This window comes from Rhipicephalus sanguineus, chromosome 1, assembly GCF_013339695.2.
Source record: "Rhipicephalus sanguineus isolate Rsan-2018 chromosome 1, BIME_Rsan_1.4, whole genome shotgun sequence".
NCBI lineage: Eukaryota > Metazoa > Arthropoda > Arachnida > Ixodida > Ixodidae > Rhipicephalus > Rhipicephalus sanguineus.
Genome location: NC_051176.1, coordinates 133,641,494 through 133,664,582, shown reverse-complemented (window position 1 = coordinate 133,664,582; position 23,089 = coordinate 133,641,494). Strand labels below are relative to the sequence as shown.

General features: G+C 47.1%; 1 protein-coding gene across 2 annotated transcripts in view; it reads left to right on the top strand.

Annotated features, from left to right (window-relative positions):
- LOC119398533 (protein apterous) overlaps positions 1-22,390 on the top strand; it is a 52,716-nt gene extending 30,326 nt beyond the window's left edge. For both annotated transcript variants that reach the window (XM_037665378.2, XM_037665385.2), the window contains exons 5-6: positions 18,962-19,104; positions 20,052-22,390. In XM_037665378.2, coding sequence (XP_037521306.1) covers positions 18,962-19,104; positions 20,052-20,210 — 302 coding nt within the window. In that variant the 3' untranslated portion in view covers positions 20,211-22,390. The remainder of the gene's footprint in view (positions 1-18,961; positions 19,105-20,051) is intronic.
- Positions 22,391-23,089: the final 699 nt, after the last annotated feature.

Here is a 23,089-nt window from a genome sequence, read left to right as displayed (position 1 = left end):
GCTCGTTCAGATGTTTGATGCATTTTCCGCAACGCTGATGGTTTACTCAAGAATTTACTTTGCGCAGTCTTGCACGTCTTGCACTGCGCAGTCTTGCACTGAGTGACCTCGAGCTGCCGTTGCGCTATTCGCATTAGCAATGATAATTGGCTCAGATCCGGTTATCCGCAATTTTTTTTTTTTACCGAGCCTCTTGTCATAGTAAGGGCGATCCTTTTAAAGTTCCGCAAACGCATCTAACTAATATAGCCTAGTTGGCTTCTGTTTAAGCACTCAGTTTGATATTATTTTCCGCAATTCATCAGCCATTTCAAGCTTCTAGTACTGCATCCGAGCCAATTAAACCATCCCTAGATTATGGTTCTAACATATGACATCCGCATCAAGCATACCTTACTGACATGCTGGAGTCAATTCAAAGTAAAGCCGCTAGGTTTATTGCTTCCTCCTATTCAAGTTTTCATAGTGTATCATCCATAAAAAGAACTCTTGGTATTTTACCGCTCGCGACACGCAGAAAATATCCGAGATTATCCTTCTTCCACAGCATTTACTTTAGCTACACTACTTTTTCACTCAAATTCATCCATCCTGCCGTAAACATTTCGGCCCGATGTGACCACGATCACAAGGTACACCCACTATTTGCTCGCACTAAAAGATGCTTATACTCTCTTTTCGTTTTGTTTACAAACGAGTGGAACGCCCTTCCGCGTACCACTGCAAACATTAAAGAATTAACTAGTTTCCAATCAGCCCTACTAACTTACCTTAGTGAGCAGTCCTTCCATAACTAGTTGAATTGTCTGATTAAAAATTTTCATTTATTCTATGTATTTTTACTCCATGTATTATATGTACTGTCTGATTCCAAATCTTTATTTATTCTATGTATTTTTTTTGCTAGATTGTACTATATATTGATCGCAACTATTGTACTCTACCGGACTTTGCATTACTAAACTGTGTATGCCTTTTTTACATTGTATTTGCATTATGTTTGCTTGGTATTGCATTTTTCTTTTTCCGTACTTGTTAGTTCTTTCAGTGTAGGTTTCCTTTATTCGATGTACAAAATATTGTACCCCCCCCCCTATGTAATGCCCGTTCTCGGGCCCTTAGGGTCAATAAATGAAATGAAATGAAATGAAACCGGGATTCTAGACACATCCTGCAGCAGATACCAGATCCTTACTCCTTATTCGGAGCGGTGGACGTTACTTGCATGATAAATCAGATTAACAATCACTTAGTAAGTTCTTAACTTAATATTTTACAGTACATAACGCAGCAGTGAGTTATCGCCAGTGAGTTCGTGAGACGTATACGCCATGAACGAGCTCTGAGCATGGCGCTAGTTTTGCCAGCTATATTCACGTTTATATTCATTTAAAGACGTTTTGTTAAAGAAGGAGTGGACCACCAGCGTATTTTTACTGCTAGTTTCACGGTGCATATTTCGAAATTCGTGTTATCCTGAAAACTTATCCCGAGTTTATATGCACGCCTATATACTATAGGTGTACATATAAACTTAGAATGTGGGGTAGCGAGTCGGTGAGAGTGTTACAAGGTCTTACCTGCTCTCCAGGATTCATATTCCTTTAGGTAGTCAACTATGGTTTTCCATTTATTGTGCACGCAATACCGGCCTTTGACAGTAATACTTTCAAGGAGTAGAATTGCGCTGCCTCGGGGCATTTGTGAAACAAAAAAAAGACAAGAAAAACTAACAGTCTCGACAAAAACGAAACATCCCTCAGTAGAAAAACACGAAATTAAAATAAATGAAACATTAAATTAAATAATATGCCAAAGCTCAAGCGCAAGTCTGGTAGTACTATTTTTAAATGCGAAGCATTTCTGAGCGATCCTTTGGCACTTTGAGTGTTTCTATCTATCTATCTATCTATCTATCTATCTATCTATCTATCTATCTATCTATCTATCTATCTATCTATCTATCTATCTATCTATCTATCTATCTATCTATCTATCTATCTATCTATCTATCTATCTATCTATCTATCTATCTATCTATCTATCTATCTATCTATCTATCTATCTATCTATCTATCTATCTATCTATCTATCTATCTATCTATCTATCTATCTATCCGCCTACGTCTGGGTGCTCTCATGATCGCCTCCTTAACTTGGTGTAGACCAAGATTGGCATGGGAAAGTAAGAGGATTTGACGAATATGACCGTCGGGTCATGACATCAATAACATGAAAATCCTGTCGCGTACGTCGTCAAAGCCTTTCCTCCAGACACGTGTGGCACATACCCATTTACCAAGGGCCGCGGTGTACAGATATGCGGCACAGGTGATTGACAGTTTATATCTACCCAGGAACGACGAGAACAGACATTGGTAATTTAAATGCGAGAGCGTTAAGAATAAGCGACATCGGCAGCGTTGACCCGACGAATGGAAAGAAGAAAATTTAGGATCCCAGCAGGAATCGAACCCAAGCATTCTGCGTGGCAATCAGGTATTCTTCAATCAGCTATTCAATCAGGTATTCAATCAATCAGGCCAGGTCTATAAACTGGTTTTTTTTTTTTTTTTGCTATGGCATACAGAGCCCAAAATGACACTTGACTACATCTGCCTGCCCGGCCCCCACTTCAAATCAAGGAGGTGCCCCCTTTCCCCCCCCCCCCCCCCCCCCCCCCCGAAAAAAATTTCTGCCTACGCTCCTGGAAGGCTAGTAGTGTGTCGTGATAACACATCCGAGTTTATTTCCGTCCTCGATGGATAATATGGCTGCTCGTTGCACTCGTATAACTGTCTGAAGTCTGAAGCAGGGCACAACCATAACGTGTATACGTTATACTGTGCTTACTCTGTGTAGTGCTATTTTTGAATGTCTTTGGCGCCCAAGCAACGCTTTGCGTCTACCACAATCGCTGGAGTCTATCAGATTTTTAGTTAGGACTTCCGGTATATCGCACCGATATGCATACCAGCTTGACTTCTCCAGGTTGTCATATAGTGGTCGATGAATTTGGCACTAAGAATCCTAATAGCCAGACTCAGTGCTATAGTCCTCACCTTTACACTCTCCGTCACTAAGCCAAGGTAATGCTTGGAGTGCTTGTAACAGTCATGGTCTATCAAGTAGCTGGGAAGTCAACGCACCACCGCCTTAACTCAAGCCGGCATTTCTGATATTTGTGACACACCTTAAACTGGCTCGTATGAAGCTATCAAATCGATAGATGGCTGATGATTACTTGCATATGCTCGCTCTGCACATCCGCGACCCGATAACGAAACTGCATCCTGCGGCGCCGTCTGGTATGACGCGCTTCAGCGGCAAAAAACACTGCACATCTACGTCACAAAGTGGGTGGCCTCGTCTCAACGTGAGAACTGCAGCCGAGTGCGGCGGCTGGTCGCAGTCTCTGGCGTGACTATGCGACTGAACAAGACGTGAATTATGTGGGAATTTCTGCAACTGTTTAACCTAATCAAGTAAACGAAGCACACGCACGCACACACGCACGCACGCACGCACGCACACACACACACACACACACACACACACACACACACACACACACACACACACACACACACCACGCCACGCCACGCCACCCCCAATCTCCTCCTTCCTTTCCCCGATCATCATTTCTTTCCTGTAAGTCCTCCGAAAACCCATGTTCTTTTGCTTGTTTTATGGCGGAGTGCCGTCAGCACGTTTTCGCTGCGACGATTACGCCTCATAATCTTCAAAGCTTCCCAATAACTACAGCAAGCACAAGCACACTCAGAGAAGAAGAAAAGCTTGTTTCAGTTGCAACTTGCGCAATTTATACGTAGGCACTTGCTTCAGCGGCGCAAACCTGGCGCACACACACCTGGGCGGCGTAGATTGCAGCCTACAGAGGGATTCGAAGCGAGATTCCCGCACATGAGCTCCTGCGAAGAGGGATGCCCCGATGCAGCTCGGGCCGCCGAGCTTATAAGCTGCTTAACGTCCATGGCAACTAAGCCCACGGCGCGGCCGCCGGGCCAATGCCCGCAAGACTAGCGCGAAAAAATCATGCACATGTCATCAATCCATAGAGTTGTGGAAACAACGTTGCACTTGTGTAGGCGTTCTCCACCATGATAAGCTCAGAACTTAGTTGAGGGGGAATGCCTGCACACGCACTGTTACGCACAATTAAGAAGAAAAGATTTCGCAGCGTATATATACGTGGTACTGTTAAAGTAGCGGTAAGAAGCTTAAACAGTCGCCCGCCCCTCCATCCTATATCTATAAATGTGCACGCAAACACCGCCATGACATAAATTGTCTTTTCACTGCACGTACCAACTGCTATACGCACTTACGTATGCATATGTGAAAGTTCATCCTATTTTGCTCTCAAATTTAACGTTGTACTTTGTAAATACAATAATACCGAGATCTTGTACTTCGAGAACATACTAACTGTGTTTTATTCTCCGTCATTGACGACTCAGTACCTTGTATTTCCGAGGAATCCTCTTGACCCTTTAAAATTTCAGATTGCGTAGACAAAACAGTTGGCACTACACACCCGGGTAAGGAACCAGTCAAGGGTCATCTCGTCTACTGTGTATTTTCAGCTGGGACATGACGGAATGCCCGGGAGAGATGCTATACCAAATTAAGAGACGCCACGTCTCATGCAAGTGAATACCTCATGAATTCACAAATTCTATGTTCCCGACATTTCTAAAGAACAGAAAAAAATGTCACAGTTTCACCGCAAGGGCGAAGCAATCAATGCGATAGCAACAAATTGTAGTGTTACACGAAGTTAGGCTAGTAGCTAACTGTTTTGTGACCCATCTCCCGTAACTACAAAACGCTGGTGTAAGAGAATACGGCCGCTCCAGGGTGAGATGCTCTCCGCATAATCACTTTGCGTTGAGAGCGCAGCACGTAGAAGGGTATACGAGCCGCCCGCTGGGATAGCTTTCGAGATAGCGCGCGCGCCAGCGATCGCGACTGCTCCCTTATATTCAACATTCAATGTGGTTGCTCGCACGACAACCACCCCCCGCCCCCCACCTCGCGTCTTTTTTCATGGTCGTTAAATACGGGCGGGGCGTTTCCTGTCTGCTTCGACGGCACGCCTCCCGAGCGGGGTGATGTTATCGCATGCACCCTCCGAGCGACGGAAATGGGCCAGCTCGTTTGATCTCTGCTTCGGCCGCGTTCGTCGCCCCCGCTCGCGCGCTTTTGCCCGCGTTAGAACATACGATGCATGGGGGGATCTTATCAATTTTGGACTTCATACCGGAAGGACATGATGGCGACGGCAACGGCGACGGCAAAACCTGTCGAGACTGTCCATATAATTGCTATCGCAATAAAAGGCCTGGAAGGGGGATGTCGGTGGTGTCACCCTGCTTTGGCTCTCGCGTTGACGCCGCGGCTGTTGATAATCTTCACTTTGCGATTTCGTCGAAGGTCCCATCGCCCCAACCGGCAGCCTTCGCTTGCGCAAGAACGGTGCTTTCCAGCGTAGTTCTCGCCCGTAGAAGCCCTTTTCGGGGAGGCCGATCGGATTATCTCAAATAGCGCTACGGGGCGGCACAATTGAGACTGGATATTGATTCTCGCGTTAGTCGTCCCCGCGCGGGGAGGCGGGCAAAGAGGCCGGGCCCTCCTCGCTACTGAGTGAAACGCCAAATCTTAGAGAACATGCCAACGGCTTTCTCTCCGGCTGCACGGACACCCATCGTCAAGCAAGCGAAATAGTTATTGCTACGCTACTGCGCACCGTTTAGAGGACGAAGACAGAACTGCACAGACACACAGTGTCTGTACAGTTCTGTACAGTTCTGTACAGTTCTGTGCCTGTGCGTGAGTTGTCTTATACAGTTCTGTCTCGTCCTCTAAGCGGTGCGCACTAACGTAGCAATGAATGGATACTAACTAGCACAAACAAGTACCCTCCTAAGCTAAATATATTCAGATTTGCGAAGTAAGGTTGGCACGTTGGCAAAGCTTCACAAACACGCGGCCATTTGTAGGGGGCGCTTGTATCGAAACCCCTAATCGCTTATTTTTACAAATCGAAAATTGTAATTTGTTCACTATTTGTCTTGTTCTGAAATTATATGAAAACAGAAAAGGGACTATTATGATATTGTCGTTTGACATATTGGTACGCTGCACGTTGTCCACTAATTACCTCGCGCGCTCTAGACAGCATGCATTTCTTTTTATCTCAGTTTGTAGACTGTATTCCAAACTCGGACGGCGGTCCCGGGGATAACTGGCTATATTGTAGAGGCTTGTACTCCCCCGCGTGCAAGCCCGCAAAAGTGCAAAAGTGTTGTTGAATTTAAAAAAAAGAGAGAGAAAGAGAGGGCGAGGGGAAGGAATCGCTATGGATATCTTGTGGCGTTGCATTGCAGAGCCCAGGCCATAGCCAGCTGCATTATGAAGGGGACAACAGGCAAGAAATACACGCCAAATCTACTTTGGCAGTTTTCCAAGCGATGCGTAAGCGTAGAGTTTACTTGTAGTTTGCGGCGTCCCCTGCAGCTGTAGTTGCGCTGCGGGGCGAACATAGTTTCCGGAGCATTGCTTCCGAGTGGCATTGTCGTGGAGTCTTTCAACTTTCTAGCGTCCGTGAGCGTCTGGAACGGCCCCGCAAAAGGCATGGTGCATGCTGCGACCACCGAAACGCAAGTTTGGTTCTAAGATTTCGCAACGTCTAAATTTTCCTGATGGTTGTACAACCCTCCACGCCGGCCTTGCATCTTGTCCTATAGAGGTATTTTGTTCCACTAGCACGAAATTCGACGAAGCCTTCTTCAAAAGTGTTCTCCTTTTGCATTTGGTTTGCACCGCGGTTACAACGCGTTCATATGGTTCAGGTTCACATTCCGTATGCGTGGGTGTTTAGCCTATAGTGGTTAAGGCGCCCGCTTTCGGAGCGTGCCGGTTTGGCTTCAAAATTCAACACCGCCAAGGACATTGATGTTGTTTTATGCATTTTTATGCCGACGAACGTTTCAGATGATAGTGGAACGGATGGACAGTTTCACCCTGAGTCGGCATAGAAATGCTCACGCATTTAGAACGCTCAGATCTTGGTGCACGCTAAAGGACGCTAGGTAATCAAATTCATCCGGAGTCCCCCACACGGCGTGCCTCTTATATTGGCGGATTCGACTCATGACCCTCCATTACTGAAATTTTGACTAGAATGTGCGAGAAAATCAGCAAGTTTCTTTTACAAACTGCTACGTCATGAATACCTTGTTTTTGAACTTCAATGCGAAAAAGCCGTACTTTGTAACGACGCCTTCTCACTCTCCACCATTTTTGCCGTTTAGCCGGTTTACTGAAACCACATCCCTGCTATTGTTGTGGGATCGCCTTGTCGCGGTGACAGGTGATAAGAAATGAACGTAATCCTAGCCCTTTCAGTCACGAATTATGATGCACTGTCTGCAAATGCATCAAATTTCCATGGCATGATTTCAAGGCACTCAGTATTGCATTCCAAGAAATAAAATGAAAGAATGTGTTGTTTTGTGTGAGTTACAGTAATTAATGCTAATTCGCGTGTAAATGAATATTTAATTAGTCTGCAATCAGTCAGCTTCAATCCTTGCATAAAAGGAATCAACTATTAGGCCCAAAATGCATGCACAGCTTGTTTTTTGGTTGTATGCTTTTCGAGCGAAGAAAAAAAATACTCTTGAGTTGGTCCTGGAACGTCGCTCGTCAAACGATCGTCGAACATGGTAGTGTCTCTAGCAAAGGGATCATCTGCAGCACTATAGAGCATCATGAAGTTAAATAAGCGCTAGTTGTCCACTCAGGAAGCCTGCACGAATGTGCCCACTAAGTTTTAGGTCATTTCAAGAAACACGCGTTGCGTGATGCGACTTCGAAGTTGATGTGTACAATTGTACACACCGTGACTGAAAGGGCTAGGAACAGAATCACCGTAAAGTCCAGAGACGCTTAGACAGCAGCAGAATACATAAAGCTGACGTTTGTGCATAGCTCTTAGCAAATCATGCACCGCTGACAAACATTAACTTAGCACGTGGGTGAAGGCGCTGGCCTGTATAATTTTCAAATGACAGATCATTTAATGCCACCTTTCACTTGCCGTGTCATCATCGAGAGCAGCCTCGCTCAGTAATAACTGTTGGTGTTTAACGTCCCAAAACCACGATTTGATTATGAAGGACGCCGTAGTGGAGGGCTCCGGAAATTTCGACCATCTGCTGTCCTTTAACGTGCACTTAAATCTAAGTACACGGGCCTCAAGCATTCTCGCCTCCATCGAAAATGCGGCCGCCGCGGCCGGGATTCGATCTCGCGACCTGCGGGTCAGCACTCGAGCACCACAACCACTAGACCACCGTGGCGGGTCGCCTCGATCAGCAACTTACAGATAGGTGGGTTATGATTTGGGCTGTCAACGCGATATAGTACGCAATCACATGGCGCTGAATGGCCAAAAGCGTATAGTGAGTGCAACGTTAGTGTTGGGTTTGTTCACCATTGCAATATACCGGTATTCCTTGGCGCTTTCTCGAGGATATGGGTCGAGAAGTATCCATGTGTCTGTGAATGAAGGTTTCTTTTTTTTCCTCTACTTCCTTATTTCAATCATGTTGCGTGATCTACCGGTTCAGTGGAGCGAAAATGAATGTTAAACTATGCGGAAGGTAAGAGAAAACGAGGCCGCTCATGCCCAAGGTGATTAGACGGTGTTCTCGAGGCCACAGAGAATCATATAGACTGAATAGGTTTCACTTGTGGTTATATACTTGCGGTGTCGCCACGTGGTATACGACCGCCATTGACCATCGACGAGAAGGTACTTAACAACAACCACAACAAAAGGATACCAACTAGGCTACTCGTGTAATACCAGTTCTACTGTTGCCCTTTCATGAGCGCAGTTACCACTATACGGGTTCCAAGTATTTGTACACGTAGTTGCGCCGCTAAGCAATGAGGAGAATGAAGCCAGACTGAACTGGTAACACCATGGGCCATATTTTTGCCGCCCACTTTCTGATTGTTCATTCTACGCCAAGCGGTATGATTTAATAGAGTTGATTATAAGTAAAAAAGAGATGTCTTTAAAACACAGACATCCATGGAAACGATATCTGGTTTGATGGCTTGCTGTGAAAGGCAATTGTTGCTCCAAATTGCCATCATTTTATACCCAATGCGTACTTCGTTTCGCACTTGTCCTTTATATGGTTCTTCTTGAAGGGTTCGTCCCTTATGAGGAGGCTATATCGCGAGAGATTGGATTGTCCATTGATTGCAAACTTGTAACTTCTCACCATGCAGGTCGCGTCTGTGCCAAGTGATTTAGCGGGGAGTTGACTTGAATTGTGATTCACTGCTCTTTTCGTCATTTATTTGTTTCGTTTGTTACGTAACTCCTTTTATTACTCACGATACTGCTGGTAATGAAATGCCTATGTTGCAAAAAGATTACAACTCTTGTTTGTTACCTTAGGTATTATACATGCTACACTAAAACTCGATCTAACGAAACCCGATTTCACGAACTTCCCGATCTAGCGAAAAAATTTCCATTCCCCGGCATGCACCCATAGTGTGCAATGCAGGCCCGTATCCAGGGGGGGCTAGGGCCCCCCCCCCCCCTTCTTGATGTTTTGGTGAAGTAGGTGCTTTTACCAAAAATAAATAACGAAAATAGGTGTTTTTCTAAAATAGTCAAGGTTTTCAGCAAGTGCCCCCCCCCCCCCCCCCGAAAAAGATTCCTGGCTACTGGCTTGGTGCAATGTTATCATCAACTCAAATTAACGAAGCTATCATGACACAAACCCGATTTAACGAAGTTTTTCGGGAAACAAATTAGTAAACAAATATGTGATTTCCTTTAATTTTGACGCAGGCGGGTTTTTCTTCGGGCGTGCGCTGTAACGCTATATGTATACCGTGGTAAGATGTCTAGCCGCCCCAGTCCAGGACCTAGCTTTGTTTTGACGAGGCTGTACGCCACGGCCATGTAGGCAACAACGTACTTAACAGTCGGTAGAACTTCTACGCAGAAAATTGCGCTGGTGGTAGTGATCTGTTGTCCCTGTAAATGCTCCTACAGAAACACGGTGGTTGCTTTCGTTATTTATTGGTTTGCCTGACAGATGGCACTGATCATCCGATTGCAACTTTCTTGGTCTGCCTGCGGGCACGATCACTGCCACGGCCGCTGGATGAAAGAGCGCTTTTTTATCCAGCGGCCGTGTCACTGCATTCGTTCTCCCCGTCTTTGCATATCGGCGATTTGTCATACCTTCACGTGACACCTCTCGCTCGCCTGTATCGTCCGGACATGGGAGGCTCCATGTTCGGTCGACGTGTGAGGCTCTATGTCCGGGCTGCAATCGCGGATTTTTCACACGCGCAGGCGTGTGCTAGTGGTAAATAAAATGCCGCGGTGGCTTTCGGGGGTCGCTATGTTCCAATTCACAATTTCGAAGGAGCGAAAAATTGCTTTCTCGATTTTACGAACTTCCCGATTTAGCGAAAGAATTCGAGCGCCGTCATCACTTCGTTAAATCGAGTTCCAACGGTATATAGTTACTACGGTGACAAGCTAAGAGTAAGCACTATAACATGCTTTTATTTTTGTATTTAAATAACATTTCTTTCTGTATCTGAAGAAACCGGTTTCAAACATTCATGCAATATTTCAACGCACCACGTTCTGTTTAACTGCTCTGTTTTTGTAACTTCGATTCCGAATAAAATATTACGCTATAGTCAATGAGCGGTGGTGGTGCCTCAGGGGACGGCACGGGGGTTAATATCCTCTTCCCCCCGCCTCGCCCGAACAGAAACTGCCGGACCGGTTTTAAATAAAGTTTATTCACTCACTCACTCAATGAGCGATCAGTGAAGCGCTCAAGCAATACAACACTAAACCATCGACACGACACGCATTATTTCTTAGATCGAATGTTCCGTAGGTGACCACAATTACTGGCAGTAGATAAAATGCGTCACTTAGCCGCAGCGGCGCCACTCATACGCGTACGTTGCGCTTTGTGTGAGCGGCGAGCGGGGCACTTTTGGGCAAATATACTTCTCTATCGCACCAGCGTCCAATGCGTGCTCGAACAACGCGTGGAATCACGCGCCTTTTCCCTTTGCACTTGGCAAGCGAGCCGACACATGTTTCCTATTCAAGAGCACGTGACTCTTGGCTAAGCCCCTTGTCACCCCTCCGTACCTCGAGTTGTGCGGCGTTTATTAGGCCTCTCATCTGCGGGCGAAGCCCCGGATTAAGGCGCCATGCCGGACGAGGCGCAGAAGCAACTGCCAGATTAGCAGCGAGGCCCCCGTCCGACACAAGGGGAGGTGCGCTCAGGCGCACACGCCAGGCTCTTGACAAAGAGCGCCCGAGAGCTGTTGCGGTTAATCCCGGAGTTGAAACTCGAGCTCCCCGCTTGTCCCGCCGAGCAATGCGCAGCATTCTGTTCTCTGCGCTTTTTCGGGTGAGCGCAGAAGTAGGGGCGCCTGGTGTTTGGTGTCTCGTCGGTGGCGCGTGGACGCGATCGCGTTTTATGAGGTCCTCCGGGACCGCGCAAGCCATGCCTTCCAGAGAGAGGGAGAGAGCACAGTGCGCGGCACAGTCGCCGGCGTGCCCCCGCCCGAGGATGAGACCGAGCTCGTTTCTCACGAGGATTTTGGCGTTCCGATCCGACAGTACACCATGCACGTTGGTCCAGACGTACCCCTTCTGCGCATGCAATGCTAGGTGGGCGTGGCACCGGTTGATAGAGCGCGGCTACTTCGGATTCTACTGACGTTTATCGCGGAAATATAGAAACGTGCGAGGAAATACAGGATGTGCGTGAGTGTCGCAAAGAGGAGAGAGCACTAGAAGCGTTCGGAAAGCCGTGTTGCCATATTGGCAGGCGAATACTTTCCGAGGCACTTTCCCTTCCGCGACATTTTGCGTGATTCGCAGGTTGCATCGGCCTCCACAACGCAGGTGACTCTGATTAGTTCCTGGCATTTTGCCATGAATTCTATTGCTTGTAGACGACGATGCGTCCGGCTATATTCACGCGAAGTCTCACAAAAGACACATCACCACCGTGAATGCAGCCTGAGAGCATCCACTGAAAAAAAAAAAAAAAAGGGTGGGCGCATCTATTAAGAATGAGTTAGATAGCAACATTTGTGGCAACGCATATGCTATAAACTTAGTAAGCTAACTTCTAACATACGCTGCAGCTGCCGCACACATTAACTGGACATTAGGAAAGGGTTCGTTTGCTGTCTGTCCGGCTATCGAATCTATAATTCGCGACATATTCTTTGTTCTTGCGCATTATGAATGATTCAGCAAACATTCAGTAATAAATAACCTAGCAACGTTATGGTTACCTTAAGGACGTAGTAATTTAGATAGGGCTGATTTCACCAAACCATGTTACAGTTATTAGATTTTCCTTCTCTTATAGATTTACTATGTGAGAAGTATGACCACTTAACCCGAACAATCACCGAAAAGAAATAGGGGAAAAAAGGCAAAGATACTAATTACAAAACATTTTTGCAGCAAGCCCTTGACAGAATAAGAACATGTCAAAACTCTTCCAACTGCGAATATTTTTGTAGTTTCTCCTTATTTTGCTTATTCGTTTGTTGTTGTTTTTCTTCAGAGAGAAAAACTTCGGCCTCAGAGCTGGCTCTGTTATTTCTTTCGACGATACCAGTGCGTATCCACCGCATGCTTCAGTTTCCAATATCTTTTTGCTGTCGCCGTCCTTCGACTTGTTCGCATCTATCAGTAAGGCTGAAGCCCATTTCCCTCAAGTAATTTAAGCTAAAACGGCGTCATGTGTTTCTTTACAACGGCCAAGTTATATCCTGATTTTGGTGAGTGTTAGCCACTTCACTTTTCTGCGTCTGGTCCAAGCAAAAATCGGTAATTAGTTTGTCGCTTGCAGAGTTTCGCAATGCAAGAAAAGCATTGCCACCGAGAAATTCTACCTTTCTTTTTTTACACTTTTGTGATACTGGGAAGCCCTAAATTCCGATACTATTATATCAAGCTGGTCAAACAAGCTCAGGAACAACCTGTAAAATATGCGCGACGGCTTGTCTAATGAGTTAATGCATGTAGGCTGATTCTTGGTAATTTGAAGGCAGCGATGAGTAAATGTAACTGAGAAGGGAAAACTAACAGGTTCCGCCTAGTGAAAAAGACCGAGTTCGATAGCGGCAAAGTATATTTTTTTATCCTGCTCTCGTTCAATATCACATTCATCTTCTTAAAGGGGCCATGACACGGTCACCCAACAATTTGCGGTCTTCAGCGAGAAATATAAGTAGAGGGTATATTGTGCTTATACATATATGATATGTGGACTCTAAATGAGCACTAACAGACAATAATGCCAAGGAAAGTATTGGGGATGTTATTAGCAGTAAATGTAAGGTAAATGTGAAGAAAGAAAAGTGGACGAAAAGAGAGATAACCTGCCGCGGGCAGGGACCGAACCTGCAGGGGCGTAGCCAGAAATTTTTTTCGGGGGGGGGGGTTCAACCATACTTTATGTATGTTCGTGCGTGCGTTTGTATGTGTGCGTGCCTATATACGCAAGCAAAACTGAAAAATTTCGGGGGGGGGTTGAACCCCCCCAACCCCCCCCCTTGGCTACGCCCCTGCGAACCTGCGACCTTCGAATAACGCGTCCGATGCTCTACCAACTGAGCTACCGCGGCGGCCATCCCCCCGTCCACTTTATGGGGTATATATGTACATTTAAACGTGGGAGTGTCAGTCAGCGCCACCAGTAGCCATGACACACTCACCGTCATGACAACATTGGCGTCTAACAACGCCAACGTTGTCAGGCGCCTCGGAAACCGCCAGGCCCAGTAGCATCCTTTGCGTGCTGCGTCACTCCAAAACATCGCACCTACGTAAAATTGGAAAACATCCAGCTGGACGCCACTATATTTTTTAGATGCGAAGCATCTTTTAGCGGAGCTCAAACCGGTGGTGGTGTGCGGCGTGACCACCCTTACTGCGCATGCGCATACCCTCTCCACATACCTCCTCACCACGCACCTCCTCACCCTCCCCTCTCCACTCACCCTCTCCCTGCTTTCCCCTCTCCACTTCCCCTATCCTCTCCCCCTCTACCGCTCTCTACTCCCACTCCCCTTCTCCACTCCCCCTCTGAAACGCGGGCTCGACATACCGAAACGCTGCTTCGCATCGCCCCTCTCCTGCGCAACGCCGCGATGAGCGCCAGAGCATGCGCGTCCCCTCCCCCTCTCTCTCCTCTCCTACGCTCCCCCCCCCCCCCTTGCGCGCCTGATGACCGAGTTTCCCGCTCGCCCTGTGAGAATTAACGGCAAGGCTAGAAGGGAGACACGACGCGCGTAGCGTTCCTCTTCGCGTTCCACGACGCGAGGTCGGTAGCATGCCCAACGAAAGCCAACGGAACGCGATCGTGCAAGTGCTCAGGCTTCGCATCGCCTCATGGTCCCATTTAGCGGGAAATGGTGAAATTTTTATTAGGTTTGAGAGTTTTCGACAGCCGAAGATGTAACTTCGTTTCACTTGGTACATTAGCATTAAATAGCGAAGTAAGCCCAATATTTTGGCGTAACGCCTTTGGGTCAACCGATATAAAACCCATCTCCTGCATAATGGAGATGGGTAATAACTTCCATTCTCTTTATGCATCTCCTGCATAAAGAGAATAGAAGTATCACTGTTCCTGGTAGAATACAGGTATATCCCGTCTTGGCCATCCATCATTTATCCTTTATTTGCTGCAGTAAGCTTATTACTTCCCAACTGAAAAAACGACCTCGGCTCTATGCTGGCCCAACGTGCATGGCCGACCTGGCCGGCCATGGCCCGAGCTTGGCCGACAGAGTTGGGCCGTGGTAGGGATTGGTTAATGGCCTTACACCGGCCGACCTTTGGCTGCTAACATAGGCCCAAGGCCGTAGGCCGACCTTGTGGACATCAGGTGGTGCGCAGCTGAATCATATAATCTTGTGCGAATAATGTAGTGCAAAAATTGAAAGCCGACGCTCAACGCTCATACAAGAAATTTTCGCTGACCGAGAAATAATGCGCGCGGTGTAGGAAAAAAATTTGCGCCCACAGATATAAAGCAATGTCGGCTTGTCGCTGGCTCATAGTACCTGGCCAACGCGGTAGGTAGCAAAGCACGGCCCTACGGAAGACCACGTTTGGTCACCCGAGCATTGGGTGCCGACTCTTTTCCTACCATTTGCCGACCGTTGGCTGAACGTCTTCGGCCAACTAATAGCCAGCGTAATTGGTTGCCAATCAGGGCCCCACTTTGGGCCGCCATTGGTCGGCCGACAATACCGGTTGCCGAGCGCTGCCCATTTGTTTGCCAACCATCGGCCGTCGGCCAATTTCAGTTGGGTTCTCGATTTCGTTTGTCTACCTGTCAGTGAAAGCCCAATACTCCATGTAATCATTGTTCCTATAAAACAAAACAAAATTTGTTCAAATTTATACTTTACAGAGTTCAAAAACGAGTGCGTAACATTGCACATGAAGTACCATTACAAAGCTTAAATAAGCTATTTGATGGTCTTACTTGTAGCGTAGAAAGAGTGCTTATAAATACTTTGCACTCAAATTGTTTTCAGTTTATTGCCCTTCTCCGCCTGTGTATATATATATATATATTTTCTATGAGGCACGTGACTGCACTGAAAAGATGCCATCGCCATTCGATCCGGTCTCATTACGACTCCATCGCCCCGCGTGAGAGTAAGGGAGGGGGTGGCAAATCCCTCAGATACGCAGTAAATGCTCACGCCTTTGACATAAGTCGAGGCTTGTTAAACAAAGCACGCTTGCCTGCTTTTGACTGCAGTAGGAGGGCCTTGCGTCGTGAGTGAAATGAAAAAAAATTTTTTTTTTTCGCGTTTTGTTTTTTTTCACGAAGACAAAAGCGAGCGGGCGAGTGATAGAGACGGGGAGAAAGTTTCTGCCCCATATCTTCCCTTTGTGAGCGAAACGTGCCCTCGGCGGGGCTCGACCGGGTGCACTGGCTTTTGCGGCCCCGACAGGCCGCCGAGAGAGCCGTCGCCGAAGAGACACGCGGCGCGCGCGTTCGTGCGCAGTCCGGCTGAAGGGCAAGTGTGCTCGACTCTTTTGTGTCGAGCCCACCCCCTGCACTTCTACTTCCACCGTGGCAACCGCCGACGTGCCCGTAGCGGTGCTCGCTGCGCTCCCTCTTGTGTACACGGTGCACTTCTCTCGCGACGGCTCCTCGTGCACTCTGTGCGTCGCAGTGCGAGGCGAGAGGCAGGTTTTTCAGCACTGCCGGCTGGGTCGCGCGGCCAGGACGAAAAAGGCAGGAGGTTGGAGGGGGGGGGGGACACCTTGCGCAACAACAAAGGTTCGATGTTGCTGGGGGCTCCAAGGGGGATGGGGGGTAGTTGAGTGCGTGTCCCGGAGTCACGTGCCCCCGAAGTGCTTTCCCAGCGGCGGGGGGTTGCGCGACAATGCGGCGCGCGTCATCGGGCCGTCATCGCGGTGGCCGGGACGTCGACGGGAGCGAGACAACTGAGTGCCGCCGCGGTGACTGTGTCGCGCCACTCCGAAGCTCGCCTGGCTACGACGAGTGGTCGCCTCGTCACGTACCGCTACGGGGCCACGCACTTGCCTGTGATTCCGGCTTTCGTGAACAGTCGTCGTGTGTTGCGGGGGCGCAACAGAGATGACACAAACCGGGGGATGACAGACGCGCGTGGCGCATCGCGCCTCACACGGAAGGCTGCGAGGTCGACAAGACATGCGCTGTAACATGCACAGGAAACGCTAAACTTTGTTCATGATAATGTGAGCTTACTATATTCTCTGCTCCATTTTTGCGGCCCTGTATACACTGAACTCCGCCTGATCATCTCAGAATGAGTAGTGCTGCCCGCGTTCTTGTCACGCTGACAAAATGGGTGCAGAAGTCACGTCCATATCAACAAGTCGTAAGGGCATTGTAAATGAATGATGAGGGTCTGTATACAAAAAAAAAAGGAGGGGGATCTTGCGCTCATATTCTTTGTCAGAGAAGATTTTAGCCGATCCTAATGCTAGAGCTATCACTATAGCGGTCATGGCTGGCCAATGGCAATGAGCACTTACGAACGAAAACCTTTGTTAATACGGCCCCAGAATCGTAACGTCCAGCATCGGCGTGCGCAGGGTTTCCCATTACGCGGGGGAGGCGGGGGGGGGGGCAAAGCTTTATCGCAGCGCTCCCCCCCCCCCTGCCCCCGTTCGTTGGTCGAGTCCAAAAGACGACATGCTTCAGCATGGATAAAAAACAAGTGAAAATGAAGCGATGACGTACTTCTCACAATCCCCTGAATTTGGTCCATGGCTTTCCGGAAGTAAAGCTAGAAAGTAAACAGTTGTTTTGAATTCAACATGTGTTGCCTTCGGCCACCATTATCCTAAAAAACAAAATTAAGGCAGCTTCGCACTAGTGGTGACAAGACTGAAGGAAGTGCGGAGCTGGGCAGCCTTCTTTGTTTCTCTTCGATTTTCTTTCTTTCCACCTCTCTTTCGTTCTTTTTCTCTTTTCCAGTTTATTCCGTCCTTTTTCTCTCTTTATTTCTATGTATTTCTATTTTTCTTCCCATTTTTTGTTTCTTTCTCTCTATTTCTATTTCTAGATTGCTTCCTCTTTTTTTCTATTTTTATCCGTGGTTTTGCCAGCGTTGCACCAAGCGACGACAGCCTACGACAGCCCGGGCCCCTAAACTGCTCTGCACCTAACATCATCGTCAAAGCGTTCGAAGAACAAGAGGAAGGGACTTCTCCTTGGCGCGAGTGCGCGCTCGATATGCTACAGGTGGCTATGCCTGCGTTACGCCAAGCGATGACAGCATACGACAGCCGGGGCCCCCTAAAGGGCTCCGCACTTAAAACCCGAGTCCTGAGTGGTCATAGTCCTGCTCTTTAAAACAATGACGGGACAGGTCGGACTGAGTAACGATATGGCGCAGACTTTGCGCCACCAATTAGGTAATTCGGGACCCCCCGCCCTCGCCCCGTGCGCATGTCTATGACGTCCCGTATATACTGGAGTGAGTGATTTGTATTTCCTTGGATACATATCCAGTCAGTTTCTACGACATACACGCCCTATATTTTGTTCTGACTACTTACACTTCATTAAGACGCCAATATTTAATTCGATAAGCTTCGTTGTGCCGCATCATGCTAAAGGCTACACAGTGTCGTAAGGAGATTACGCGAAGGCAGTCTATGTTGGAGTATTACGGCTATGTGCTTTCGTGAGTGTACTTTGGAGGCAGTTATTGACTGGGTAAAAGAATGTATAGGCAGCATCGTTTATAGTGACCAAAGAGATAACATCATTGGATAGCGCGGAAAGGCAGCTCAATTCGCAGGCTCCTGCGAGCTGCTCGTGCAAATTGTAACCTTTCAGGAAACCACTAGGCATTACTTCCACAGAAAGACAGCAATACAGTGGCTTGGTCGATGACCTACAGGTGTCTTTTGTCGCGAAACTCCGCTCAGCCAGTCGCAGCCAGCTGTTGGTATTTGTAATCCTTACTCTTAAACTGAACAAAAGAGAGAAAGAGAGAGTGCTGCTTGTCTACTAGTTCACTTGTTTTAATGTCTGCTGACTGACGCTATCTTTTACCACATACGTATAGGTAACTACTCGGACATATTTCACACTTTATGGCTGCCGTTGCGGCACTGAGAGTGATGTCACAGTTTCTTTTATATTCCTCTTTAATGAAACATTGTATTGTTGACGACGAATAGATGCGACGGATATAAGCACATTCATTGTCTCTTGGCAACCAGTGCTAAAGAACAGAAAAAGGAGAGACCGCACAACATGCTCTTTGTGATCGCTTTATGAAGTACTCTTCGTCTTATGCAATCTCGCAGAGCGAAACAAGCGTATGCGCACCTCCTTCAAGCACGGTCAGCTGCGCGCCATGAAGGCATACTTCACTGTCAACCACAATCCGGACTCCAAGGACTTGAAGCAACTGTCTCTCCGCACGGGGCTCAGCAAAAGAGTGCTGCAGGTACGAAAAGTTCCAATCATTTGCCGTGTGACAGGCCTGTTATTAATATATAGAGTATCACGCTGTTTATTGAGCTAAAATGTGCAATAAAGTTTGACACCTAGTGGGAAAACGAGGCACTCTGGAAGGCACGACAAGCGCATTCGTACGTTTAGGTGAAGGGACTAACTAGAACGGGACAGGAGTGCATGTTCTCGAAGCTCAGAGCGCTCTTAGACATGAACAGTGTTTCTCGACGTAGACACATTCTGCTTGAGCATATTGAACTCAAGGATTGTAGACTCCTAAAAATTTAATGGCTCGCTTCGCTAATAGCCGTATTATGAATAACTTCCCTTCGCTGCTGGTCCGTTCCCTGGTCAGTGGTCCATGTTTTTTTTTTGATCCAGCTACAATGTTAGCGTTTCGAGGAATTAAAATGCGTCGGTCGCAGTACCATTTTACTGTGGTCATGTGTGTGACACATATTTTTGACTCAGAGAGTGTGCCCCTTTGTGTGCGATGAAAAAAGGCAGGACGAAGCTGGCAAGATAAAGAAGTAATTCGCTATCGAGCTCACCAAATTGAGAAATAGCGTGGATATGCTCTTCTGTAGCCATGATTTTCGTGGTCAGAAACGTTTGGTGAAAGCACCACGTCCGCTCAGTAAGTGATCCTCACGGCAGCTTCAGGCCGTGATCCTCACGGCCTGATTGCGTCAATTATGAGCGTAGTGGGCCGCAAAAAGAAAAAAAAAAAAAAAGAAACGGCAGGCTAAATCTTCTTGCATTAATTTTTACTACAATATGTTTTGTTAAGTGAGTTTGTTTGCCCGAGTGCGTATACCACTCTAGCGGATCTCAGTGTCGTTCTGCACAAAGGCTATAACACCGCATATAGCATAGCAGTCTCTTTTCCCTTACAACTTTGAACTGTGCTTCACTAATGGCGTTCTGCCTGCTGGGCAGGTGTGGTTTCAGAATGCACGAGCCAAGTGGCGCCGGAACCTGCTGCGTCAAGCAAGCCACGGACCCGAGATTGCCCAGGACTCGAGTCCACTCCAGGACCTCGGCGCCACCATCACGCTAGAAGAGCAAACTATCCACTCCTACGCGAACCTCTTCTGAGCCTTCCCCACGGCGTTTCGCGGAGCTTCTTCGCTAATAGTGTTCAGTGCCACTGTTTAGAATGTCATGACCACGAAAGGCGCAAATCGCCGTTCCACACGAGCAAGGAATGCTGCGCAAGGTCACGAAGTGTTAGTTAAGTCTACTGGGCGTTTTCTGATACGGGCGCCATTAAAAGAGGTGGTGCCCTTGATGGACGCAAGGGTTATCATTCTGCATGTCCTTGGAAGGAGGAAAACGTAGGGGAGATGCGTCAGGCCCAAATTAAACCCGTTTTTTTTTCGAGTACACGCCCACAGGGGCCAGGTGGGCACCTACACCCACTTGGGTGGATTGGCGAAGAATTGGGTGGATATAAATATAATTTTAGAAATATGAATTTATGCTAGAACGTTTAAACAATTGAGGGGACTAGGTCTTCTTGATTAATATGCTAGGCGTGCCGGCGAACACCAGCGCGAGAGCAACCAGCTCGAGCCTGATTGTGCGTCTCTACCTCTGTGACAATGGCGATACACTGACTATGAAGCAGTTGCTACATTATACTTTATAAAGCACTGTCTATAACTTTGGGAAGTGCTGCGCGATGTCCCACCCATGTTTTGACAGAATAACTTAGCAGTCATCATGAAAGAGGGTAAGGCGTGGAGACACGATAATAGAAGTGAACAAGAAAATAGTCATGGGATTCCTTACATCCTCTCTTTATCACTCAGGCTGAAGAAAGTGAGAAGTAGATACGGTGTGAACGTTGTTTTTACGGCTCCCAGTTAGCTAGGCTTGATATGCGCCACCGTGCAGAGAAAGGAGCAGGTAAGGGACGAAAGGAGGATATACGTTCGTTTCGTAAAACACACCAAGAAATTTACAGATTTCCGTACTGTTTCGTGCAATAAACGTTTATTCCACCTCCTCCTCCGTACTGTTTGGCCGGGTGCATTAAGTTCTGTTCAGTTTCGGCCGCTTCTGCGTGCGGCTGACAAATTTGTGTTATTCAGAGAGCACTTGTGAATAAAAGGTCGTTAACCCGAAGATTGCCATGTAATCTTTCTTTGCACTGTCGAGATTGTAATTTCACGCCAAAATTTGACGCATAAGCTGTTTTATAGAGGCACAAGAACGAGAAACCGCGTCTCATGGTCGAGGCTTGGCATATAAATAGTATAGTGCAGGGGTCTCAAACTCACCTGAGCTAGCAGGTCGCAGTACGAAATTTAGTCCCACAAGGGCCGGGACAGCAGGGAAGATGGTGGGGGAGGGGGGGGGAGAGAGAATTTTAACAATATGTTACCTAACGTTGCCATTTGAAAGAACGCCTTTGCAATATCCCATATATGCACCATTTCTGAAGCGGATTTGACATCAGGTTTTAAAAACATATCGATATTGATATCCGCAATGTCTGAAATCTGGACGCCGATTCTGAAATATACAGTTTTCGTTCCACGGTGAAGTTTAAACTGACAGTAATCACAAGGGGTGTCGCATGAAAAAAAAATGAAAAAAAGATGCTTGAGACCAGTCGCGTCGCTGTAGCTTACCCGAACGAAGCGCAATTATTTGCAATAGGCGAGAAAATAATGCCAGTACTATTTAGCAAAGTCACAAAACTTTGTTCCGTGTGAAGCCGCGGGCCGCGTGTTTTAGACCCCTGATATAGTGGAATGGTATGCGTGAGCCAGCCTTCGATTATGATGCATGTAAAGAATAAATGCCTAAACAATAATCTCTCGCGTAGACCCGCGCGTGTGCCTGACTGACAGGTGGCGCTACCATATCTGAGCATGAGCGGATAATTGCTGTGTCTACTTATCTTTTCCGACACAGTGTAACCATTCAGTTGATCGTCGGGGTTTGTGTCGCCTAGTTCTTTTCATTGCGCCCGTGTGTGCACGCCTTACCCTCCTTCATGATAAATCCGTACCAAGTAGCTTAACTTTCTCTCGTTCTAAAACTCAGCACTGCAAGATGCAGGCTTCTCAAACGTGACTACACATCATAGGCAAAAATTAGGCAAGAACTTCATCGATACACCGGAATTCATCTCTCGGCGAAGCGTCTTGGCGGTTTAGTCATTGGGCAAATGAATTAAGGAATTAAGCATGAATAAAGGAATGTAGAAATGAATTTATAGCTTATTTTGTTTGGTCCTGTGTTTTCCTGTTTTCTGTATTATTTAAATGCAATGAATCAAGACGTAAATCAAGACATGAAACAATTAACCACATATAATACACGTATGAAGTCGCGTCTCATTTACTTGCTTTTTACGACATCACATATAATCCAGGAAGTTACGTCGTGAATTAAAAGATTAAGTCAAGTCAATGAAAGAAACTCGAACTAAATTAAAGTACTTTGGGAGCTACATATATACGCCATTCAAATGGCAAACGATGGCGTTCGGAGCGCCACATCCCTTGTCATTTCACTATAACGTGCTCTGAAACATTTTAGTGGTTTCCTGCATCCCCATTTACTGTCTGTCTAAAGATAGCGTGAAACCGTGAGTCGCCCAAAGGCCCGTACTCACAAGAACTCGCTTAAAAGTAAGGCGCGGCCCTATTGGCTTGCGTTCGAACTTCATCACTCACTGCAGCAATCAACGTCATAACAAACTGATTGTCACGGCGATTATCAATCGCAGACGGCATTAGCTAACAGGAGCTCGGGGAATACGCGCGGAGAGATTTTGCGGCATGCGGCTATAATTTCAAACACTAGTCACCTTCCATTCTTCTCACCCCCTACGAAGTTCTCAACCATTTTCTAGCCGCGCTTTTTGATGCCCGGAATTACGGCGTAGACATCGGTAAGCTTATAACTTACTTACAGTGAATGCTCCATATAAAGAAGGACTCGGGTTCTAGAAGCTCTGG